Genomic DNA, 23,227 nt, shown 5'->3' on the forward strand with positions numbered 1-23,227 from the left:
CAATGCTGCTGAGTATATTACAGCATTTTTTGTGTCCTAATGTTTTGAATAAGGGTTGGCCTTTGACTAGTGTTAATTGTAGGAGGTCTCCAAAAACAATGATGTGTTTTCCTCAAAAGAGGTCTTTGTGTCAGTTTTTAGGACTTCCAGCATTCTTAGATGAATTAAGGCAAGCATAAGGTTGGAAACCATGCTTATTTCATTTACTAGGAGTACTTCCATTTGTCGTAGACTTTTGCTTATCTCAGTCACAGCTTCTCCTGCAATTTCAAATACTCTTATTTGTCTTGGTGTTCTACTGGGGGGAGCAGTAGTCGTGTAAAGTTACACCTCATATGTTGTAAGCAGCAAGACCTGGGAGTGCTGTTACAACAGCTGAAAGGTTGTTGTTTGTTTTTTATTCTACAAATGTTCTGATTATTTTAATTAAGAAGATTTTGCCAGAAGCAGCTTAACCACTTACATACAAGAGCAGAGGTTAGTAATGTTTACAAATGCAAGTTTTATTTTCATGTTTTAGTCCATGTTCAATTTCGTCAGTGACTTCCATGTAAATGGTGAGTTGTTCATCATTTAGCTGTGATTTGAGCACTGACAAGCCTTCTTCCGATTGTTTGAACTGAAATATGGTGTTTTATACCTCGTTCATTGCTGTTGCTGCTTCATTTTGAATGAGTGGTTCTCCAAGTGGTTCTTTGCTTCCTGTAACAGATGTTTGACTCCCTTCAGGAATGTCTTTATTGAGTATTGTTTCTGTTCCTCTTGTTGGTGTTCATTGTCCAACATTTCTTTGTACTGTGTAAAGCTTTCATTTGTTATACTGCTTTCATTTGCTTTGAATGCAGCTTCAGATGTGCCATGGTCACCTAACAAGTCTTCATCTATTGTGCAAGGTTTGAAAAGTTGTAGTAGTGCCATGTAATACAATTCTCTATGTTGTGTAGATTTAAAGAATCATTTTACATGGTTAATTAGGCTGGGTTTTGAAAGCCTTACTGGACTTCCTTCACAATTTAACACTGAGTATTTGCCAGTTGTCGCACCTGGCATAACATCATTTTTGTAGTTATAGTTTTGGGCTACAGTATGTAAAGTAGGCACATGTTTCCCAAAGCTTCAAATGAATTGAGTCCTCCCATGTATTCCTCATCTTTGATATCATCCACCCAGCGTCAGCTGCTTCAGAAACTTAGAGGGAACCATGCGTTGTTGATTCGTGCCCCTCGACTGCCTCCATCCGCTCTTGGGCATGACTTTCACCGACTGTATATATATGCCACATGAGCTATTTTAAAGTACTGGTAACATGGATCACTTGTGAACAAGCGGTGAGGTAACCACGAAACGCGTCATTCTGCTATGCAAGGGCCATACATTTTGGGAGGACCACAATGTTAGTGGGTTTCTTTATGAGCCATATGCTGCGCTATTTTAATTAATAAAGAACATTTGTTTGGACACAGAACACCGGTTTCCTGGAGTAACATTTTTTGAATGGGGGAGTGCTTTCCACGGACTGCAGAGAAAACAGTCTTTTCTGATATATATATATATATATATATATAGCATGCACTGCACCCATTATTTCAGCTTTGTTTGTCTGCTGCACAGATCACTTCAGATCAGTTCTTTGACTTCGTGCCAATGGTTGTTTTTCAAAATGTCGGCCCGTAAAACGGGCTTTATGGGGATGTGCCAACTATGGGTCGAAGATGCTCATTAAAGACCCACAACGTATTTGTCTCTGGTGCCTGGGAAACAGGCACAAGCTAGAAGACTGCAGTTCCTGTCAGTCTATGACGGGAAAGGTGCTGAAGTAGAGGAACGGGAAACTCGCTGTGGGTAGTCCCCCATCTAAATCCCCATTGAGAACTGCTTTGAAAAGGAGGTGTTCTGATGAGAAGAGCTTGAGGGGTGGATCACCACCTCAGAAGCACTATAAGAAGGGCTCGTGGTCTAGGAGTAGATTGCACCACTCTTCGTCCTCCCGGAAGAAGGCCATGAAGAGGAGTTATAGATCGAGCTCTTTGTTCTCGAACTCCTCGTCTGAACACAATGTCATCTGTCCAGGTAAGTCGGCTTCTAATGCAGAGGGGAGGATTTTGCCTCTGAATGTTGAAAGTATTTGAGAAGGCAGCTTCTCCTGCCCCTTCGAGAGAGCCGAAAAAGATCTCTGATCCTGTTGAACCGCGTAGGTCTGAGAAGGTGTCTAAAAAGGTTTCTGCTCGTGGGCCCTCTAGCCCTGGCTCAAAACCGTTGACCCCTTGAGAAGACTCAAAACCTCAATATAAGGAGAGGCCTAACCCCCCATCCTTCGATTACCTCAACGGGTGTCTGGACGGGTACTTTGGTGTCGAGTTCTTCAACGTCAAATCTGTCAAAGTTATTGACGGAACCCACAAAGGTTTGAAATCCTAAGCCAAGAAAATACTTTTTTAGGTCAAAGTCCTTCATTTCTGAGTTGGATGAGGCTTCTGAACAGGACACCCCTCCTTTTGGCCTGGAATTTGGGATACCTAATGTTCCTGAGGCCTTCATTGAGGGATGCAAGTGGCCTTGACACCTTTCCTGCAGTGGAATTGTTCAGTCCAGAGACCTCTGCTCATGCAGATGCCTCTTACAGGGCACTTATGAGTAGGGTGACAGACTATCTAGGTTGAGAAAGCCTGCTGCAGTCTATGAGCAGAATGACCTAACTGATATTCTGGATAAAGATCCTCACAAAGATCCAATTGTACCTTTTTATACTGCTCTAAGGAGTAGAGTGCTGAACGATTGGGAGCCCGCAGATACTAACCCTGCATTTAGTTAAGATCTTGCAAGGAAGTATAAGCCTTCTTGTGCGGATATGGACTTTCTGTGCAAACATCCATCCCCTGACAGGCTGGTAGTGCAGGCTGCCCCACTATACCACCCGACAAAGATGACAAAATATTTGACACCTTGGAGAAGGGAGTTTTCTCTGCTAGTTGCATGTCTTCAAAGTCTATCAATGCTGCTTGTGCTGTGGCCAAGTTTTCCTTCATGTCATGGGATGTCATTGCCATGGCTGCGGACCATATCCCGGAAGGGGAGCAAAGGGATGGTTTCTTAAGCACCATTAAAGATGGGAAGGAGGCCATGTGCCAGTCCCTTCAGACTGGGTTAACAGCAATGGCAGCTAGCACTGTTTTGCTCAGGTTCGCTTGGCTGCGTAAATCTGGATTTGTGCCAGATTTTCAGGCGAGATTGTTAAACATGCCCTTCGATGGCTCCCACTTGTTTGGCAGCAAAGCTGATGAGAGCTTAGAAAAGCTCCAAACATCAAAGGTGGCTGCAAAGTTGGTGCAGCAATTCGCCAGCCGCAGCAGACCCAACCGGCTCCTCAATCTTGGAGGGGCCGTCCTTTCAGAACTATTCATCATTTGGAAGGACAAGGGGTCAGGCCACACAAAGAGGCCAGAGAAGATTTTACTTGCATTGGCCGAGGATGAGGTGGTAAAACTACCCAAACATCAGCAGCCTCCTTACCATCAGCTGCCACCACACCTACATCAAAATCTCTCTGAGGCCTTGGTCCACAGGACTGTAATGGGAGGCAGGCTGGCTAAGCATTTGGAGGAATGGCAGCGCATTACTTCCAATGCTTGAGCATTGCAAACTATAGCCCAAGGTTACTGCCTCCCTTTTTTGAGAAGGCTTCCTGATTCCCCACCAGGGAGCCACTCCCTCAAGGCTCTGGGTCCGCTTCTTCTGCAGGAGAATGCCACCCTGCTGGAGAACGGTGCTGTAGAGTTGGTGCCTGTGACATAGAGGACCCAAGGGTAGTACTCACATTATTCTTTGATCCCTAAGAAGGACGGAGGTTTCAGACCAATCTTGGACTGGTGATGCTTGAACAAGTTCCTCAGGAAGGACAAGTTCAAGATGGTTACTCTTTCTCAAATCCTCCAGGACCTTTAGCTTCAGGATTGGATGGTGTCATTGGATCTTCAGGATGCTTACTTTCATGTGCCGATCCATCTCAGGCACAGGAAGTACCTGCGGTTCACCATTAGCAGTTCAAATTTTTCTTTCAGGTTCTGCCATTCGGGCTCACCTGTGCCCGAGACTTTTCACCAATTTGGTGAAGGTAGTGTCAACAAGTCTCAGGAGGTGAGGGGTTCACATCTATCCTAACTGGATGATTGGCTGATCAGGGGGAATTCCCCATAACAGGTCCTGGAGCATCTCAGCATCACCTGCCACTCCCTCCATCAGCTGTGCTTCTTCCTCAATTTCAGGAAGTCCCACATGGTACCTTCTCAAAAGCTTACATTTATTGGAGTCGTCCTGGATGCTTCCTCTGGGAAAGCCTCGCCACCCGAGTTGAGGGCTCATCACATTCAGCAGATGGTCATGAGGTTTCAGAATGCCCAAGATCTTCTAGCTTTCGATTTTCTAAGGTTGCTGGGTCTCATGGCATCTTGCATTTTTCTGGTGCCAGAGGTCCATCTGAGAATGAGGTCACTCAGGATCTCCTGTGGTGGGCCTGCAAGGAGAACATGTTAAAGGGGGGACCCTTTTGGCAACCATGGCTGGAGATTACAGTAGTTACGGACGCCTCCCTCACAGGTTGGGGAGCCCACACCAACGATCTGACAATCAGCGGTCGTTGGTCTCCATCGGAGTACAAACTGCATATCAACCTTTTGGAGCTGACAGCAATCAAACCAGTTCTGATGGCCTATCTGCCCTCTGTACGGGGAAAGACTGTCCTAGTAATGATGGACAACACAGTGGCCATGTACTACCTCAACAAAGGTGAGGGTGTAGGGTCACTACCACTGTGCAGAGAGGCAATGCAGCTCTGGTTTTGGACACTGCTAGAAAGAAACTCTTGCGGCCGTTCATCTAGCTGGAGAGGAGAACATGGCGCCGGAAGCGCTGAGCAGGCAGAGAACAGTCTCTCATGAGTGGGAGCTAGCTCAGGAAGGCCTTCAAGAGATCTGTGCCCTTTCTGAAACCCCTCAAATAGATCTGTTCCTGTCCAGTTTCAACAGCAAGTGAAACCTGTTCTGCTCCTGGGAATTTCCTCTGAGAGGAGCCCTGGGAGATGCATTTGTAGTGTATTGGGACTTTCCACTCATACGTGTTTCCTCCAGTCCCTGCCATTCCTCAAATCATCAGGAGGTTGAGGAAGTTTGGGAAAACTGTGATCCTGATTGCTCCAGATTGGGCCGGGAGGACGTGGTTCCCAGATCTTCTGAACATGTCCATCTGCCCTCCAATTAGTCTTCCCCAAAGGGAGGACATGCTCTCGTAAGGGCGAGGGCGCATTCTTCACCCAGAAATCAGGACCCTGAACCTTCACGCCTGGTTTCTAAGAGGTTAAGATACAAAGATTGGGACCTTGCAGAAGACGTAATGGAGGTGTTGCTCTTGGCCAGAAGACCAGCAACAAAGTCGATGTACCGCTGCCATTGGAACACATTTTGCAGTTGGCGCAGAGCTAAGAATGTAGACCCTTTCACCTGCAACACACCAGTGGTGCTGTCTTTTATACTTCACTTGGCCCATCAGGGACTGCAGGTTGGGACTGCAAAAGGCTATCTGGCAGCGCTGTCTATTTTTAAGTGTTCACCAGAACAGGGATCATTCTTTAAGATCCCTATTGTGGTCCATTTTCTGAAGGGACTCACTGATGTTTTTGCTCCTGTTCCATTCCATACGTTTGAGCCCCTTCATTCATCTCCTTTAAGGATGCTGTCTCTTGAAACCCTCTTCTTAACAGCCATTACCTCGGCTCATAGAGTCTGTATATTACAGGCTCTAGCTAGTAAGCCTTCATTTACCACCTTTTCCAAGGAGAAGGTTGTGTTGAGGGTCTGCTCATTCTTTCTTCTGAAGGTTGTTTCAGAATTTCATATAGCCCAAAATATTATGCTTCCTAATGTTGGGATGCATGTTCAGATCGCTGCCCCGCCCAAATGATTCAGATTGCGGAAAATATATTAAAACTCAGAGAATATGCAGAGAACAGTGTAGTGGGCAAGGGGGGAACCTATGGGTGGAAGTAGCTGATGGGAGACACATGTACTTCAGGAGCTTATAAACCATTGCTTTGCGATAGTTTGCCAAGTGCAATGCAGTGTTTTTTAATATGTCTTTTAACTTTAACTTTACAATACCACCCCAGGCATTACCTGAGGAGGTATTGGCCAGCCGCCTCGGGTCTTATTGCCACATTCCAGCCCTTGCAATGGGGGATGAAGGCCATTAGCACCCCGGGTTCCCAAAGAAGTAATCCAGGGTGCTAAAAAACAAAGGATGGCAGGGCTCCGTACAGAGCCCCTCTTCCCTTTCCATGGCAGCCTGCAGAAGACGAAGAGAGAACCCTATGACCATATCACCGCAAGCTCCATTTGTTTTCTCTTTCAAACCTATCCCACTTTCAAATAACTTTACTACATAGCTGGTCGCAGGTGGACATGGCCACGTTAACCCAATTTATCGTCCCTCGTGGTCATGGCCAGTACCCAGATTGTCCGAGTCATGACCTTATGCCTTGACCTGGACAATCGGGCCACTGCCCATGGCCACAGGCTATACCCCAGTCAACAAAAGTATATCACCATTTTTTGTACCTTCGTTATGACACTTGTCAAAAAATAAAATACAGACACATTCGCAAAACCCTGCTTTAAGGTCCTTGCCAATGCTCCTTACGTGAGTTTGATGGAAATCCACCCATGTTTTATATTTTCAAAAGTGTGAAAATGTATGTGCATACAATAGTCATATAGCTTAGCCCCCACTTCACAAAATCCATTCAGACTTTACACAAACATTCAAGGTTGGGTCTATAATCTTTTTGGAAACTTTTGTCCACATTCATCAAACAGCAACAAACTAATAAGCCATTTACAAAATGTTGAGACCCCCCTCTTGACAACATCCCTCCAAACTTTACAAAAACATTTATATCTAGATCTAAAATGCGTTTGCAAACATTTGTGTATATTCGTCAAATGGCAATACATTTATAAACCTTTACAATATTTTGGGACCTCCCCTCTAATTTTGCCACCTCTTGACAAAATCCCACCAAACTTTGCAAAACCATTCAGACTCGGGTATAGAATAATATTCCTAACTTTCATGCAGTTTCATTGACTGGCGCCAAAGTTATAAGCTATCCAAAAACTGCTTTTCACCAACCCTGTAATGCAGAAATAGGCATAGATGTCCCGGAACATCCCAGATGTTGGTAAACATCACAGGACTGTCCCTGAACCGCCAGACTGGTTGCGGACTTCGGGGATGAAAAACATCCGTTTTTTGGCTTCTTGCGGCCTTATCACATCCCACCCTTATTAGCCCCACCTCCCCAGAGATTGTTTGATAAGTTTGACAAGTGCAATGTTGTGTTTTTTAATATGTTTTTACCGCGATGTCCGTGAATCCAACATGGTGGATGTTACCAGAAATCTGACGCACTTCACGCTTTTCACCATCCTATCAGTGGGCACGTCTGATGTCCGCGGACATCACATCGCCCTCTAGGCCAATCGGATGCCCATCCACAGACCGAACAGGGAAGTGGCTCTGCGGACTGAACCCAGATATCACTCATTTTATTTTACTTGCTTTTAGCGGGCTTTAAAGAAAACTACTGGGCGGATTTACACCAAAAGCACGCTTTCGGGATCAAGCCGCTGTTCCTGCCGCAAATTTGGTGAAAATCTGTCCAGCGGTTTGGGCTGTAGGCATGAGCAAAACCTTTTATCATTGCGTCTATGGAAAATAAAATGGGACCCCTTTTAACTCCCCCCCTTGATGAAACCTTACGAAACTTGCCAGAATAATTCAGAAAGGGTCATATACTGTGTTTGCAAAGTTTGGTAAGGATTCGTCCAGGGGGAGCAAAGTTATAAGCTGCCCAAAAAGTGCTCTTCCTATGAGTTGAGCAACTTAACCATAACTACAGGGCCACTACTGCAATATATATATTCTATATTTGCCAGTTTCAATCATAATCTGATTTGTGTACATTTAAAGTCATCATAATAAAACAGAGTACAATTGTAGCTCTTTAAACCTGTACATTAACAGATATTAGTGTCAGCTAGAGCATTAGAAAAGGTGTGGTCTTGTTGTGCTTAAATCCCAACATCTCTTAAATAGAGTGTGTGATTCTGGGCAAATCGAGATATCTCTCTATGAGGTACATGGCAACATTGGGATGCCAGGCATGGGGTTTGTGAAGTGATTGGTGGGGAGGCAGGACTTCCGGTGTGGATTTTGTGCAGCTGGGGAATGAGGACGCACTGCGTCAGGTTGCACCCAGGTATCGGTCTTGTGTTGAGGGTGGTGGGGAGACAGGAATCCATGTGTTGGCCTTTTCCCCGCTTGACCTCATGGTTCGTTATAAGGACCAAGCCACTCCCTGTGTCTTGGGTCTAGCTTCCCACCAGTAAGTGCTACAACGAGTAACACTAGTAGTTCAAGTACTCCAGGTAATGGTACTACATTGATAGCAATACTGCTAGGAGTAACTGGCGTGGCAGATGTCAGGACTAGGAGGGAACATCACATTATTGTGGTTTGTACAGCACCTGCATAAAACACCAACCTTTCATCAGGCCCAGCTGAGCACTCCTTCTCGGCTTACTTTTCGAAATTGTCTGCATCCGTTTTCGCCAAAGATTGAAAAGGCACCCAATGGAATAAGCGCTCATAAGTGTTAAATTTCTTACAGTTGTACGCACTCGTCGACCAAAGGCATGCCCCTGGGGGTTGAATGAATACTCTTCTGTCTTCCTAAATAGAAGTGGATTAATGCAGCCACTGCACAGATCTGTAGGGAGGTTTTTAGTGATAGCATCGAATGCAAAAGCATCGAATGCAAAAGCCTCGAAATAAATGCATCGAAAAAATGCATTTTTTTAAAAAAAAATTTAATGGGGTGGGATCCCCGTTTTTTACCCTGTAAAACCCATTTTAATAAAAATAAACCTTTACCTACAAAACAAATGCATTTTTTCAAGGCTTTTGCATTCGATGCATTGCATTCGATGGAATCACCGGATACCCTGTAGGGAACCTCAAATCAGCTCAGACGCTGAAAGGGAGTGAAGAACTTTGAGTAGTGTCTCGCATCCTGACAGGACCAGCTCAGATGCTGACTAGGAGTGAGGAACATTGTGGAGAACTTTGTGTAGGGCCTCGAATCCTAACATGAACAGCTCAGAGGGTGAATAGGAGTGAGGAACTTTGAGTAGGGTCTCGAATCCTGACAGGACCAGATTAGACACTAACTAGGAGTAAGGAACTTTGAGTAGGGTCTGAAATCCTGACAGTACCAGCTCAGACGGTGAATTGGAGTGAGGAACTTTAAGTAGGGCCTTGAACCCTGACATGAACAGCCCAGAGGGCGAATAGGAGTGAGGAACTTTCAGTAAGGTTTTGAATCATGACAGGACCAGCTTAGACACTAACTAGGAGTGAGGAACTTTGAGTAGGGTCTGAAATCCTGACAGGACCAGCTCAGACGCTGAATAGGTGTGAGGAATTTTGAGTAGGGCCTCGAATCCTGCCAGGACAAGCTCGGGCACTGAATAGGAATGAGGAATTTTGTGTAGGATCTTGAATCCTGACAAGACCAGCTCAGATGCTGAATAGGAGTGAGGAACTTTGAGTAGGGTCTCGAATCCTGACATGAACAGCTCAGATGCTGAATAGGAGTGAGGAACTTTGAGTAGGGTCTTGAATCCTGACAGGACCAGCTCATACGCTGTGAGGAACTTTCAGTAGGGTCTTGAATCCTGACAAGACCAGCTCAGATGCTGACTAGGATTAGGGAGCTTTGAGTAGGGTCTTAAATCCTGACAGGACCGGCTCAGATGCTGAATAGGAGTGAGGAGCTTTGAATAGGGTCTTGAATCCTGACAGGACCAGCTCAGATGCTGAATAGGAGTGAGGAACGTTGAGTAGGGTCCCAAATCCTCCTGACAGGACCAGCTTAGGCACTGAATAGGAGTGAGGAACTTTGAGTAGGTCCTTGAAACCTGACAGGAACAGCTCAGATGCAGAATAGAAGTGAGGAACTTTGAGTAGGGTCTCCAATCCTGACAGGACCAGCTCAGATGCTGAATAGGAGTGAGGAACTTTGAGTAGGGTCTCCAATCCTGACAGGAAATGCTCAGACGCTGAATTAGAGTGAGGAACTTTGAGTAGGGTCTCGAATCCTGACAGGACCAGCTCAGACGCTAAATAGGAGTGAGAAACTTTTAGTAGCGTCTTGAATCCTGACAGGACCAGCTCAGATGCTGAATAGGAGTGAGGAACTTTTAGTAAGGTCACGAATACTGACAGGACCAGCTCAGACGCTGAAGAGGTTTGAGGAATTTGAGTAGGGTCTCGAAAATTGACAGGACCAGCTCAGGCACTGAATAGGAGTGACATACTTTGCATAGGGTCTGAATCCTGACAGGACCAGCTCAGACGCTGACTACGAGTGAGGAATTTTGAGTAGGATTTCAAATCCTGAAAGGACCAGCTCAGATGCTGAATAGGTGTGAGAAACTTTGAGTAGGGTCTTGAAAATTGACAGGACCAGCTCAGACGCTGAACAGGAATGAGGCATTTTGAGTAGGGTCTTGCATCCTGACAGGACCAGCTCAGATGCTGAATAGGAGTGAGGAACTTTGAGAAGGGTCTCAAATCCTGACAGGATCAGCTCAGAGGCTGACTAGGAGTGAGGAACTTTGAGTAGCGCCTTGAATCCTGATAGGTCCAGCTCAGACGCTGACTAGGAGTGATGAACTTTGAGTATGGTCTCAAATCCTGACAGGACCAGGTCAGACGCTGAATAGGAGTGAGCAACTTTGAGTATGGTCTCAAATCCTGACAGGACCAGGTCAGACGCTGGATAGGAGTGAGCAACTTTGAGTAAGGCCTCAAATCCAGCCAGGACAAGCTCAGACGCTGAATAGGAGTGAGGAACTTTAAGTAGGGTTTCGAATCCTGACAGGACCAGCTCAGATGCTGAATAGGAGTGAGGAACGTTGAGTAGGGTCCCGAATCCTCCTGACAGGACCAGCTTAGGCACTGAATAGGAGTGAGGAACTTTGAGTAGGGTCTTGAATCCTGACAGGACTAGCTCAGATGCTGAATAGGAGTGAGGAACTTTGAGTAGGGTCTTCAATCCTAACATGACCAGCACGGATGCTGAATAAGAGTGAGGAACTTTGAGTAGGGTCTCAAATCCTCCTGACAGGACCAGTTTAGGCACTGAGTAGGAGTGAGGAAATTTGAGTAGGGCCTTGAAACCTGACAGGAACAGCTCAGATGCTGAATAGGAGTGAGCAACTTTGGGTGGGGTCTCCAATTCTGCCAGGACCAGCACAGATGCTGAATAGGAGTGAGGAACTTTGAGTAGGGTCTCAAATCCTGACAGGACAAGCTCAGACGCTAAATAGGAGTGAGAAACATTTAGTAGCGTCTTGAATCCTGACAGGACCAGCTCAGACGCTGAATAGGAGTGAGGAAATTTGAGTAGGGCCTTGAAACCTGACAGGAACAGCTCAGATGCTGAATAGGAGTGAGAAACATTTAGTAGCGTCTTGAATCCTGACAGGACCAGCTCAGACGCTGAGTAGGAGTGAGGAAATTTGAGTAGGGCCTTGAAACCTGACAGGAACAGCTCAGATGCTGAATAGGAGTGAGAAACATTTAGTAGCGTCTTGAATCCTGACAGGACCAGCTCAGACGCTGAGTAGGAGTGAGGAAATTTGAGTAGGGCCTTGAAACCTGACAGGACCTGCTCAGGTGTTAAATAGGTTTGAGGACCTTTGAGTAGCGCCTCAAATCCTGACAGGAAATGCTCAGACGCTAAATAGGAGTGAGGAACTTTGAATAGGACCTCATATCCTGACAGAGCCAGCTCAAACACTGCATCGGAGTGAGGAACTTTTAATATGGTCTGAAAACCTGACTGGACCAGCTCAGACGCATAATAGGAGTGAGGAACTTTGAGTAGGGTCCCAAATCCTGACAGGACCAGCTCAGGCGCTGTGAGGAACTTTCAATAGGTTCTCGAATCCTGACAGAACCAGCTCAGACGCTGACTAGGATTAGGGAACTTTGAGTAGGGTCTCAAATCCTGACATGACGAGCTCAGACGGTGAGTAGGAGTGAGAAACGTTTTAGTAGGGCCTCAAATCCTGACAGGACCGGCTCAGACGCTGAATAGCAGTGAGGAACGTTGAGTAGGGTCTCGAATCCTGACAGGAAAAGCTCAGACGCTGAATTAGAGTGAGAAACTTTGAGCAGGGTCTTTAATCCTGACAGGACCAGCTCAGACGCTAAATAGGAGTGAGGAACTTTGAGTAGTGCCTCGAATCCTGACAGGACCAGCTTGGGATGCTGAATTGGAGTGAGGAACTTTGAGTAGGGTCTCAAATCCTGACAGGAAGTGCTCAGACGCTGAATAGGAGTGAGGAACTTTGAGTAGGACCTCGAATCCTGACAGGACCAGCTCAGACTCTGAATAGGAGTTAGGAACTTTTAGTAGGGTCTTGAAACTTGACTGGACCAGCTCAGACACTTAATAGGAGTGAGGAACTTTGAGTAGGGTCCCAAATCCTGACTGTACCAACTCAGACGCTTGATAGGAGTGAGGAACTTGGAGTAGGGTCTTGGATCCTGGCAGGAACAGCTCAGAGGCTAAATAGGAGTGAGGGAATTGGATTAGGGTCTTGAATCCTGACAGGACCAGCTTAGACACTGAATAGGAGTGAGGAACTTCGAGTAGGGTCTTGAATCCTGACAAGACCAGCTCAGATGCTGAATAGGAGTGAGGAACTTTGAGTAGGGCATCAAATCCTGCCAGGACAAGCTCATACGCTGAATAGTAGTGACAAACGTTTAGTAGGGTCTTGAAACCTGACTGGACCAGATCAGATGCTGAATAGGAGTGAGGAACTACGAGTAGGGTCTTGAATCCTGACAGGACCAGCTCAGACGGTGAATAGGAGTGAGGAACTTGGAGTAGAATCTTGGATCCTGACAGGACCAGCTCAGACGCTGAATAGCAGTGAGGAACTTCGAGTAGGGTCTTGAATCTGGATCTGCGTGAAGGAAAAGTTTGCATTTCCCATGTGAACACGCATTTAAAACCCCTACAAATCCACACACCCACCCACACCCACAACACACCCACCACACACCCCCACAGCCACACCATTAACACACCCCCACCCACACCCCCAACATACCCAAACCCTACTTACCTTTGCTTTACGTTGTGTCCCTGCAGCGCCAGTTCCCTTTCACTTCCGTGATTGGGAACCGTCACCGCAGGATCCTTTTATTTTTTTTTGAAGCTGCAGGGGTTTCCCCCGCAGCCCCCTGCTGACTATGCTGTAAAATATAGTGAGTGGGATGTTGCAGGGGACACCACCGCAGCCCCTGTTTTTTTTTCTTAGGTGTGCTCTGGGGGTGTCCCCCGCAACGCCCCGCTCACTCTACTGTATAGCATAGTGTGCGGGGTATTGCGGGGGACAGCCCTGCAGCACCCTTTTTTTTTCTTTTTGCAGGGGGATGGGGGTTGCTCCCTGCAACCCCCGCTTACTGTAGTGATCGGGGTGTTGCGGGGTCAACCCCCCAGCCCCAAGTCTGACCCAACCGACACACCTAAACACACACCACGAAAAATTCAGACTTTTGGTAGTCCAAACTTTTCGTGGTGTTTGTTTTAGGTCGTTTGGTGGGGTCGGACTTTTTTATATGGTAAAAACGTACAATACCCTTGAATTCTGACAGGACCAGCTCAGGCGGTGAATAGGAGTGAGGAACTTTGAGTAGGGTCTTGAATCCTGACAGGACCAGCTTAGGCGGTGAATCGGGGTGAGGAACTTTGAGTAGGATCTTGAATCCTGACAGGACCAGCTCAGACGCTGAATAGGAGTGAGGAACTTTGAGTAGGGTCTTGAATCCTGACAGGACCAGCTCAGACGGTGAATCAGAGTGAGAAACTTTGAGTAGGGTACAATCAGCTGCCTTTGCTGTCTGAGGTCCAGAGAGAGGTGTCTGCAGAGCCGTTGCTGTTCCCATGTGCCGTCTGTCTGTCTGTCAGACCCTTTGCTAGGCTGAGGTGGTACATCTAGGAACGTATGTACGGGGTTGGGTATCTTAAAATGCAAGACCCTTTTGTGGTTGCTTTAATATAAGGGGTCAGTGTGGTCAACAGAGTTGGTTCTGCAATGGGAGGCCTGGACTCACAAAAAGTGACCGATCTTGCTCCGTTTGAGGTTCTCTGAGGATCTTGGGGGCATGACTTCCTGGCTTGAAGTTCTCAGGTGATCTTGGGGGCATGACTTCCTTGCTTGAGGTTCTCGGATGGTCTTGGGGAAATGACTACCTTGCTTGAGGTTCTCGGATGATCTTGGGGTAATTACTTCCTTGCTGGAGGTTTTCGGATGATCTTGGGGGCATGACTTCCATGCTTGAGGTTCTCGGATGATCTTGGGGTCATGACTTCCTGGCTTGAGGTTCTCGGATGATTTTGGGGGCATGACTTCCTTGCTGGAGGTTCTCGGATGATCTTGGGGGCATGACTTCCTTGCTTGAGGTTCTCGGATGATCTTGGGGGCATGACTTCCTTGCTTGAGGTTCTCGGATGATCTTGGGAGCATGACTTCCTTGCTTGAGGTTCTTGAATGATCTTGGGGGCATGGCTTCCTTGCTTTCCAAGTGTGGACTGTGTTGATGTTGTTTTAATACTTAGAAGTACCTTTGGCAGAATAGAGATTCTAGCTTCACCGTCTTCTTGTTCCTAAATGTGTTTCAGTGACACTTCCCTCCAGTTGCAATGGAAAGCTAAGCAAAGGTGTTCTTGGACTAACACATCTCGTTGTGTTTAACCTAGGAGCGAGATGAAGCCGTGGGGACTAAGAAGAGCTTGGAGCGGGATAACAGCATCTTGCTGGAAAAGCTTAAGGAGAGCCATAAGGTTTGGAATAGCTCCCAGCAAGACCTGCTGCACAAGGACGAGCAAATGAGTGAGCTCGACCGAACCATGCGGACCTCCTACTATGAGGCCAAAGCCGCACAGACCCTACATCAGACCTTCCTCAGCCAGCTGGCCACACTCCTCAGTAATGGTTTCATCACAGTTCCGTCCACAGAGGAGGCCATAAAGGAGCGGATTCAAGACGTGTGCACCAGTGAGAACTCGTGGAAATCCGTAAGTATTCTCCGACTCTAACCTCCATAAAATTCCATGGGTGATGCAACATTTGGGATCTTTGGCGGTTTGGTTCTTCGAACATTTTGGGTTCCAGGCAAAGGATCGCATTATGAACTGAGTAAAGCAGACATGTATGTGAAAATGTTATGAGAATACCATTGGCTGTCTCTGGCTGTAGTCCTCTTGAAGTGGGCATTTGTCACTGCCTTCGGACACACAATGAATCCCATAGCCTCTGTCTTCTAATACATGCTATTTCTTGATTTTATGGGTGCTTGTAGTATGCCCCATATGAAGAAAATGACAATTTCAGGGCGCACAAGGGAGTAAGACAAGAAAGCATAGAGAGAGTGGGGTCAATGGGTAAAATGGGGAAGTTGGGGGAGGACGAGAAGAAGAGTGTGGGGCTAGGATAAGTCAGAAAGCAAGAGTATCCTGAGAGTAGAGTGGAAGCGGACTAGCTCTACGCTGTGCAGCTGTGGGGGAAAGGAGTCCCAAGGGGTGGGGCTGAGGACCTTTAGAAGGGGGGGGGGGTTGATGCATTAAGACGTTGGATGGGTGGTGAAAGCCCATATATATAAGGGAATGGGCCAGCAACTTCACTCCCCAGAGCTTGGCATTGGTGAGAAAGTCCGAGCTTGGCACCCTTTAGCAGCTGTAAACGCCTCCTCTCTACTGAGCTACTATTAAAGGCACCCCCTGCCCCCCACACCCTCTGTCATGGGTCTTCTGTTCAGCAATGCTCATCGATTTGACATATGACATGGGGGGGGGGCTTTCGATTTCAGCAAATGGTTGCCCACAATTGTTCCTTTTTGTATTCATGGAAGCACAACATTCCATTGTACAATTATATATGGCACACAGTCAGTAAGGTTTACAAACAATTCACACACTTTTGTTTCCATTGAAACCGTCAGACCTATTTTGTAAGCCAACTATCTTCATTTTCTATGTGCCCCCAGATTTGTAGCAGAGTCCTTTTGTGCGGGTGTGGTTTGGATTCACACACATGCACGTCCCTAGTTCAACATGACATTTTTCACATCCTTCGAAGATGGCCCTCAGCACCACCAACATAATGGCACTACACCTTGTCTTTGGTTGCTACTTCGGCTTTTGTGTTGCTTGAGAAATAACACATGGACGTGATGTGTTCATGGAAGTAGTGTACCCATTATTGCACATCAGTGTTTGTATTTCCCCAGTCCATCTTCTCACTCACTCCTAACATCACCTGCTCCCTTTGTACAGTTGTGTTGGACACTGTTTGTTTCATCTAAGTAATTTGCTCAGTCGAAATTACCTCGTGAAGGAAAAGGTTCTGTATATGAGAAGGGGTTGGGCTTATGGGCGGAGATTGGTAGGGGCGGGTGGTTGGGTAGGGGAGGTTTTGGGGGACCCCACCATTAAAAGAAATGAAGAAAAAAATAGCCCACCAGGTAATTTCAGTGAAAGGAATTAGCTGAAGGTCATTTACTTTGATTAAATCACGGGGAACCTTTTGTAAGGCATCTCCTTGAAGGGTTGTCATGCCTCCTTTTTCTAGCTGTGTTTGTGTAATTTGGTGAAACACCATGTACAACCAATCAAACAGAGCTCCCTTTTAAGATGAGTACATACATCGTTATATAAAATAACCCAGAAATAAAATAAAAAAACATGGTTACAATTAAAGATTTAAAAATAACACTTATATGCATGCTAATGATCGAAAGACATAAAAAACAGTAGAAATAACCCAATTTAATGTAATTATCTGGTAAGGTTACATGAGATATCCACCTAGAGCTCAAGAGGCCCTGTTAAAAACATTTTACTTGACCATGTTTATAACCACTCTAGAGGTTCATTGGCTGCCATTTCATATTGTAAGTAATTTACAGATATTCAATCAGTACATTAGAAACTGAATGGATTTTTTCAAAATGATGCCATGTAAATTATATTTCTTCATTTTTGTAAGAGTAACTATTAGACAATGCGATTCTATTTCTTTTTTTGTCCTTGGTTTATTTATCTTGGCTATATCTTACCTTAGACCTTCATAGATTACATCAAAATCTGACCTCAGTTTCCACTAAACAACTAATGTGCTTCAGAAAGAGTAAGACACATGGACCCACACATACAAAAGAAAACAGTCATGGAGGTTAATTCACAAACATTTTATCCAAAGTTAAGTACAACAGGTCTTAATAGTAAAGATTAATGTGGGAAAAGCACAAAAGGAAAATGTACAGGATAATTGTAAATCAGACATTGGGCCTCAATATGAGTCCGGCGGTCGCCGTGCCGGTAAATCCTGCACGGCTCCTGTCGGAGTAATTTTTGTATCTGGCACCAGGAAATGGGCAATTAACGGGGCATTACAGCCCCAGCAGACCCGGTAATTGCTCATTTACGGTCGTTGGAAAATATTACTCTCCATTCCCATTTGAACCCCATGGTCTGCTCACGGGTGCCGGTTCTCCTGCCAGGTCACCCGTGAGCAGAAATCGTAGTTTGCCGGTCCGGTAACAACGGTGCCACTAGCTTATCTGCACCGTTGCTACTGGACCGGCAAACTTGTAATGAGGCCCATTGTGTTATTTAAGGATGAGTTTATTTTTCATTAACCATGGTCTTGAACCATAAGGATCAACCAATTCTAAACCAGTCTGAAACAAGGCAGAACAGTCTATCATTTCACCCACAGACACACGCGGACCTTCAGCAGAAGGTTCTGGACCTGAACAGGCAACTCGAGCAGCAACGCGAGCTGTACCACGAAACCCTGAGTAAATACTACAAGACCGAAGAAGCCCTCCAGGAACAGAAGAACGCTCTCAAGCACTTAAAGGGAAAAATGGCTTCAGAAGACCTGCTCAAAGATGGCTTCCACTTTGAGAGAAAGAAGGTGAGAACAACCCTTTCCTGTTACTTTCTCATTGTTTCAAACCATTGTCAAGATACCCTTCTAACCTACATACCAGGCTTATTAATGTGCAGAACAGTAGAACTTACGTGGAAGCAAATCCCCGCTGACTGAGTGTATATGATGGACACTACATGGTGCTCAGAAATCAGCTTCAGTCACAGAGTATCTGGCACACTTCCCGACTCTTATACAGCTGAATTAGGAAGGATAAAGTCAGCAGTTTGTGGGTCAGGCACAGATTATCTGGCATGCTCCCATATCCTTATAAAGATGGCACCCAGACACCCTGAAGAGGGAGGACTGGGAAAGGATAAACGTTGTGGCTTCAGGTTCAAGCGCAGATTATCTGGCATGCTCCCATAGCCTTATAACAATGCCACCTATACATCCTGAAGAGGCAGGAATGGGAAAGGACACACGTCATGGTTTCAGGTTCAAGCGCAGATTATCTGGCATGCTCCCATAGCCTTACAATGACGGCACCCATAAACCCTGAAACAGGAGAAAGGATAAACGTTGCGGTTTCAAGGTCAGGCACACATTATCTGACATGCTCCCATATCCTTATAAAGACGGCACCCATACACTCTAAAGCAGGAGGACTGGGAAAGGATAAACATTGTGGTTTCAGGTTCAAGCGCAGATTATCTGGCATGCTGCCATATCCTTATAGAGAAGTCTCCCATAGACCCTTAAGAGGGAGGACCGGGAAAGGATAAACATTGTGGTTTCAGGTTCAAGCGCAGATTATCTGGCATGCTCCCATGTCCTTATAAGGACGCTACCCATACACCCTGAATCAGGAGAGCTGGGGTAGTAAATACGCAGTGGATTCAGGCTCCGGAGCAGATTATCTGGCATGCTCCCATGTCCTTATAAGGACGCCACCCATACACCCTGAATCAGGAGAGCTGGGGTAGTAAATACGCAGTGGATTCAGGCTCGGGAGCAGATTATCTGGCATGCTCCCATGTCCTTATAAGGACGCCACCCATACACCCTGAATCAGGAGAGCTGGGGTAGTAAATATGCAGTGGATTCAGGCTCGGGAGCAGATTATCTGGCATGCTCCCATGTCCTTATAAGGACGCCACCCATACACCCTGAATCAGGAGAGCTGGGGTAGTAAATATGCAGTGGATTCAGGCTCGGGAGCAGATTATCTGGCATGCTCCCATGTCCTTATAAGGACGCCACCCATACACCCTGAATCAGGAGAGCTGGGGTAGTAAATATGCAGTGGATTCAGGCTCGGGAGCAGATTATCTGGCATGCTCCCATGTCCTTATAAGGACGCCACCCATACACCCTGAATCAGGAGAGCTGGGGTAGTAAATATGCAGTGGATTCAGGCTCGGGAGCAGATTATCTGGCATGCTCCCATGTCCTTATAAGGACGCCACCCTACACCCTGAATCAGGAGAGCTGGGGTAGTAAATATGCAGTGGATTCAGGCTCGGGAGCAGATTATCTGGCATGCTCCCATGTCCTTATAAGGACGCCACCCATACACCCTGAATCAGGAGAGCTGGGGTAGTAAATATGCAGTGGATTCAGGCTCGGGAGCAGATTATCTGGCATGCTCCCATGTCCTTATAAGGACGCCACCCATACACCCTGAATCAGGAGAGCTGGGGTAGTAAATATGCAGTGGATTCAGGCTCGGGAGCAGATTATCTGGCATGCTCCCATGTCCTTATAAGGACGCCACCCATACACCCTGAATCAGGAGAGCTGGGGTAGTAAATATGCAGTGGATTCAGGCTCGGGAGCAGATTATCTGGCATGCTCCCATGTCCTTATAAGGACGCCACCCATACACCCTGAATCAGGAGAGCTGGGGTAGTAAATATGCAGTGGATTCAGGCTCGGGAGCAGATTATCTGGCATGCTCCCATGTCCTTATAAGGACGCCACCCATACACCCTGAATCAGGAGAGCTGGGGTAGTAAATATGCAGTGGATTCAGGCTCGGGAGCAGATTATCTGGCATGCTCCCATGTCCTTATAAGGACGCCACCCATACACCCTGAATCAGGAGAGCTGGGGTAGTAAATATGCAGTGGATTCAGGCTCGGAGCAGATTATCTGGCATGCTCCCATGTCCTTATAAGGACGCCACCCATACACCCTGAATCAGGAGAGCTGGGTTAGTAAATATGCAGTGGATTCAGGCTCGGAGCAGATTATCTGGCATGCTCCCATGTCCTTATAAGGACGCCACCCATACACCCTGAATCAGGAGAACTGGGGTAGTAAATATGCAGTGGATTCAGGCTCGGGAGCAGATTATCTGGCATGCTCCCATGTCCTTATAAGGACGCCACCCATACACCCTGAATCAGGAGAGCTGGGGTAGTAAATATGCAGTGGATTCAGGCTCGGGAGCAGATTATCTGGCATGCTCCCATGTCCTTATAAGGACACCACCCATACACCCTGAATCAGGAGAGCTGGGTTAGTAAATATGCAGTGGATTCAGGCTCGGGAGCAGATTATCTGGCATGCTCCCATGTCCTTATAAGGACGCCACCCATACACCCTGAATCAGGAGAGCTGGGGTAGTAAATATGCAGTGGATTCAGGCTCGGGAGCAGATTATCTGGCATGCTCCCATGTCCTTATAAGGACGCCACCCATACACCCTGAATCAGGAGAGCTGGGGTAGTAAATATGCAGTGGACTCAGGCTCGGGAGCAGATTATCTGGCATGCTCCCATGTCCTTATAAGGACGCCACCCATACACCCTGAATCAGGAGAGCTGGGGTAGTAAATATGCAGTGGATTCAGGCTCGGGAGCAGATTATCTGGCATGCTCCCATGTCCTTATAAGGACGCCACCCATACACCCTGAATCAGGAGAGCTGGGGTAGTAAATATGCAGTGGATTCAGGCTCGGGAGCAGATTATCTGGCATGCTCCCATGTCCTTATAAGGACGCCACCCATACACCCTGAATCAGGAGAGCTGGGGTAGTAAATATGCAGTGGACTCAGGCTCGGGAGCAGATTATCTGGCATGCTCCCATGTCCTTATAAGGACGCCACCCATACACCCTGAATCAGGAGAGCTGGGGTAGTAAATATGCAGTGGATTCAGGCTCGGGAGCAGATTATCTGGCATGCTCCCATGTCCTTATAAGGATGCCACCCATACACCCTGAATCAGGAGAGCTGGGGTAGTAAATATGCAGTGGATTCAGGCTCGGGAGCAGATTATCTGGCATGCTCCCATGTCCTTATAAGGACGCCACCCATACACCCTGAATCAGGAGAGCTGGGGTAGTAAATATGCAGTGGATTCAGGCTCGGGAGCAGATTATCTGGCATGCTCCCATGTCCTTATAAGGACGCCACCCATACACCCTGAATCAGGAGAGCTGGGGTAGTAAATATGCAGTGGATTCAGGCTCGGGAGCAGATTATCTGGCATGCTCCCATGTCCTTATAAAGACGGCACCCAAACACCCTCCACCAGTTCACCAACTCCTAAATCTGGGACAGATTCTGAGCAGCCAAGAACACCTTTTAGTTCACCATTACAATTCCTTAAGTCACAGATGGATGAATGGTATTTCAACAAAATCGCCTGGAAATTATCTAAAAAATGACACATTAATCAAGGAAGTACGATTTATGGTTGCCTAGAAAAATGCCTAAATGATAATAGTCCTTTTAGATTAAAAGAAAATCTTTAGGTTTTTTATTTTATTTATTTTTTAACACAAAAATGGGGATTGGGGCAACATACCCTAACGATTACATAATTTAGTGGAGCCTGTATAATGGCACTAAATATTTTGAACTGTCTCCTAATAGAATGGAGACAGTTTGAAATATTTAGGGGCAACTTTACCCCTCCTGCATTTATTTTTATCCAAATTGGAATCCTCCTGTATGAAGCACCATTAGCCTCTTTGATGCAGTGTTTTATTAGTCTCTTTGTTGTTTGAAGTGTAGGCTGCAGATTGAAAATGGGGGATGCATTTGTTACAGAGAGATCCCCCACTGCAGACATCTAGCATCCTGTCCTCTTATCTGAAGGGGACCACCTTTTGATCTGAAAAGCTTCTATTTTCCTGTGTTATTTTTTAGAGTTCCTCCTTGATGCAGCTCATGTTTTCACACCTCCCACCTACATTCCAGTCATGCACCAGCTAGGTCATCTACCCTGCACACAAATAAGCTTTCAGAGACTCCAAGTCGGGGGACACTTGGTTTTTAACACCTTTCAGGCAGGCCACATTGTATTGCCGTTGTAAACAGTTGGGATGCTCAAACCAGGCTTTCACTGGGCCAAAGTCTGAGACCCACCGTTTGTTGTTGGCTGAAGGGAGCTCACAGATTGCATTTTCTAACATCTTCCTTTATTCTTTGACATACTGTGTGTTGTACTGATCAGGGTTCACTTTGCTTTTGCATCGATTGATATCCTCTTTCTTTTCACACAACATTTTCTTTCTTTTTAAAGATGACAGCTGAAAGTACAGGACTGTTTCTTCCAGTCATTAAAGAAATACACTTTAAATTATCTGCTGTTTGTTTATATGCCGAAAGGTGGGTATGAATTGCCACAGTGCACCACCTTTTGATGGGTGACAGTTTCAGTGAAAAATTCTGCATTCATGTCTTAGCCTGCAATGTGATGTGCTGTTCCAATCTGCACTTGGATTACATTTTTGTTTTGGCCTTCTCTGCAGAAAGAGACCTGCGTAGTCTGCCTAAATAGGTTTCGTTTGAGTGTGCAGGTGTCTGAATACTGGCAGGTCCCTTTCCCAGTGGGGCTGGTTTGGGGCCTTTGATTACACCGCACATATACCTACACATCCTGCCACATAGGGGGAGGATGCAAGGTGCGCATCTTGGGCTATCGTCTGTAAGGTTACGCACAGTGGATAGGATGTTTGTGCCGAGAGTATGCGCTTCCTGTAGGGGAGGCACACTCTTCTATGTGGCCCTGTTTTGTTCTGGAGCCCAGCAATTATTTCATTATTTGGTGTTTATCTCTGAGTCTCAGTGTAGTAGAACACCTTAGTGTGACTCTGAGTTGTAGTGTCCCGAGTAGTTTATGTGGAAAGTTGAGGTATAATTGCACT

The 23,227-nt window shown here is 46.3% G+C and overlaps 1 protein-coding gene across 1 annotated transcript in view; it reads left to right on the forward strand.

Moving 5' to 3' along the window:
* The window catches only part of LOC138527133 (coiled-coil domain-containing protein 170-like), a 482,640-nt gene that overhangs the window by 286,901 nt on the left and 172,512 nt on the right, over nucleotides 1-23,227 (forward strand). The window contains exons 8-9 of the mRNA XM_069638221.1: nucleotides 14,891-15,208; nucleotides 17,910-18,110. Of these exons, the coding sequence (XP_069494322.1) occupies nucleotides 14,891-15,208; nucleotides 17,910-18,110 (519 nt within the window). The remainder of the gene's footprint in view (nucleotides 1-14,890; nucleotides 15,209-17,909; nucleotides 18,111-23,227) is intronic.

Source organism: Ambystoma mexicanum, chromosome 14 (genome assembly GCF_040938575.1).
Source record: "Ambystoma mexicanum isolate Mex_15411 chromosome 14, UKY_AmexF1_1, whole genome shotgun sequence".
NCBI classification, from domain to species: domain Eukaryota; kingdom Metazoa; phylum Chordata; class Amphibia; order Caudata; family Ambystomatidae; genus Ambystoma; species Ambystoma mexicanum.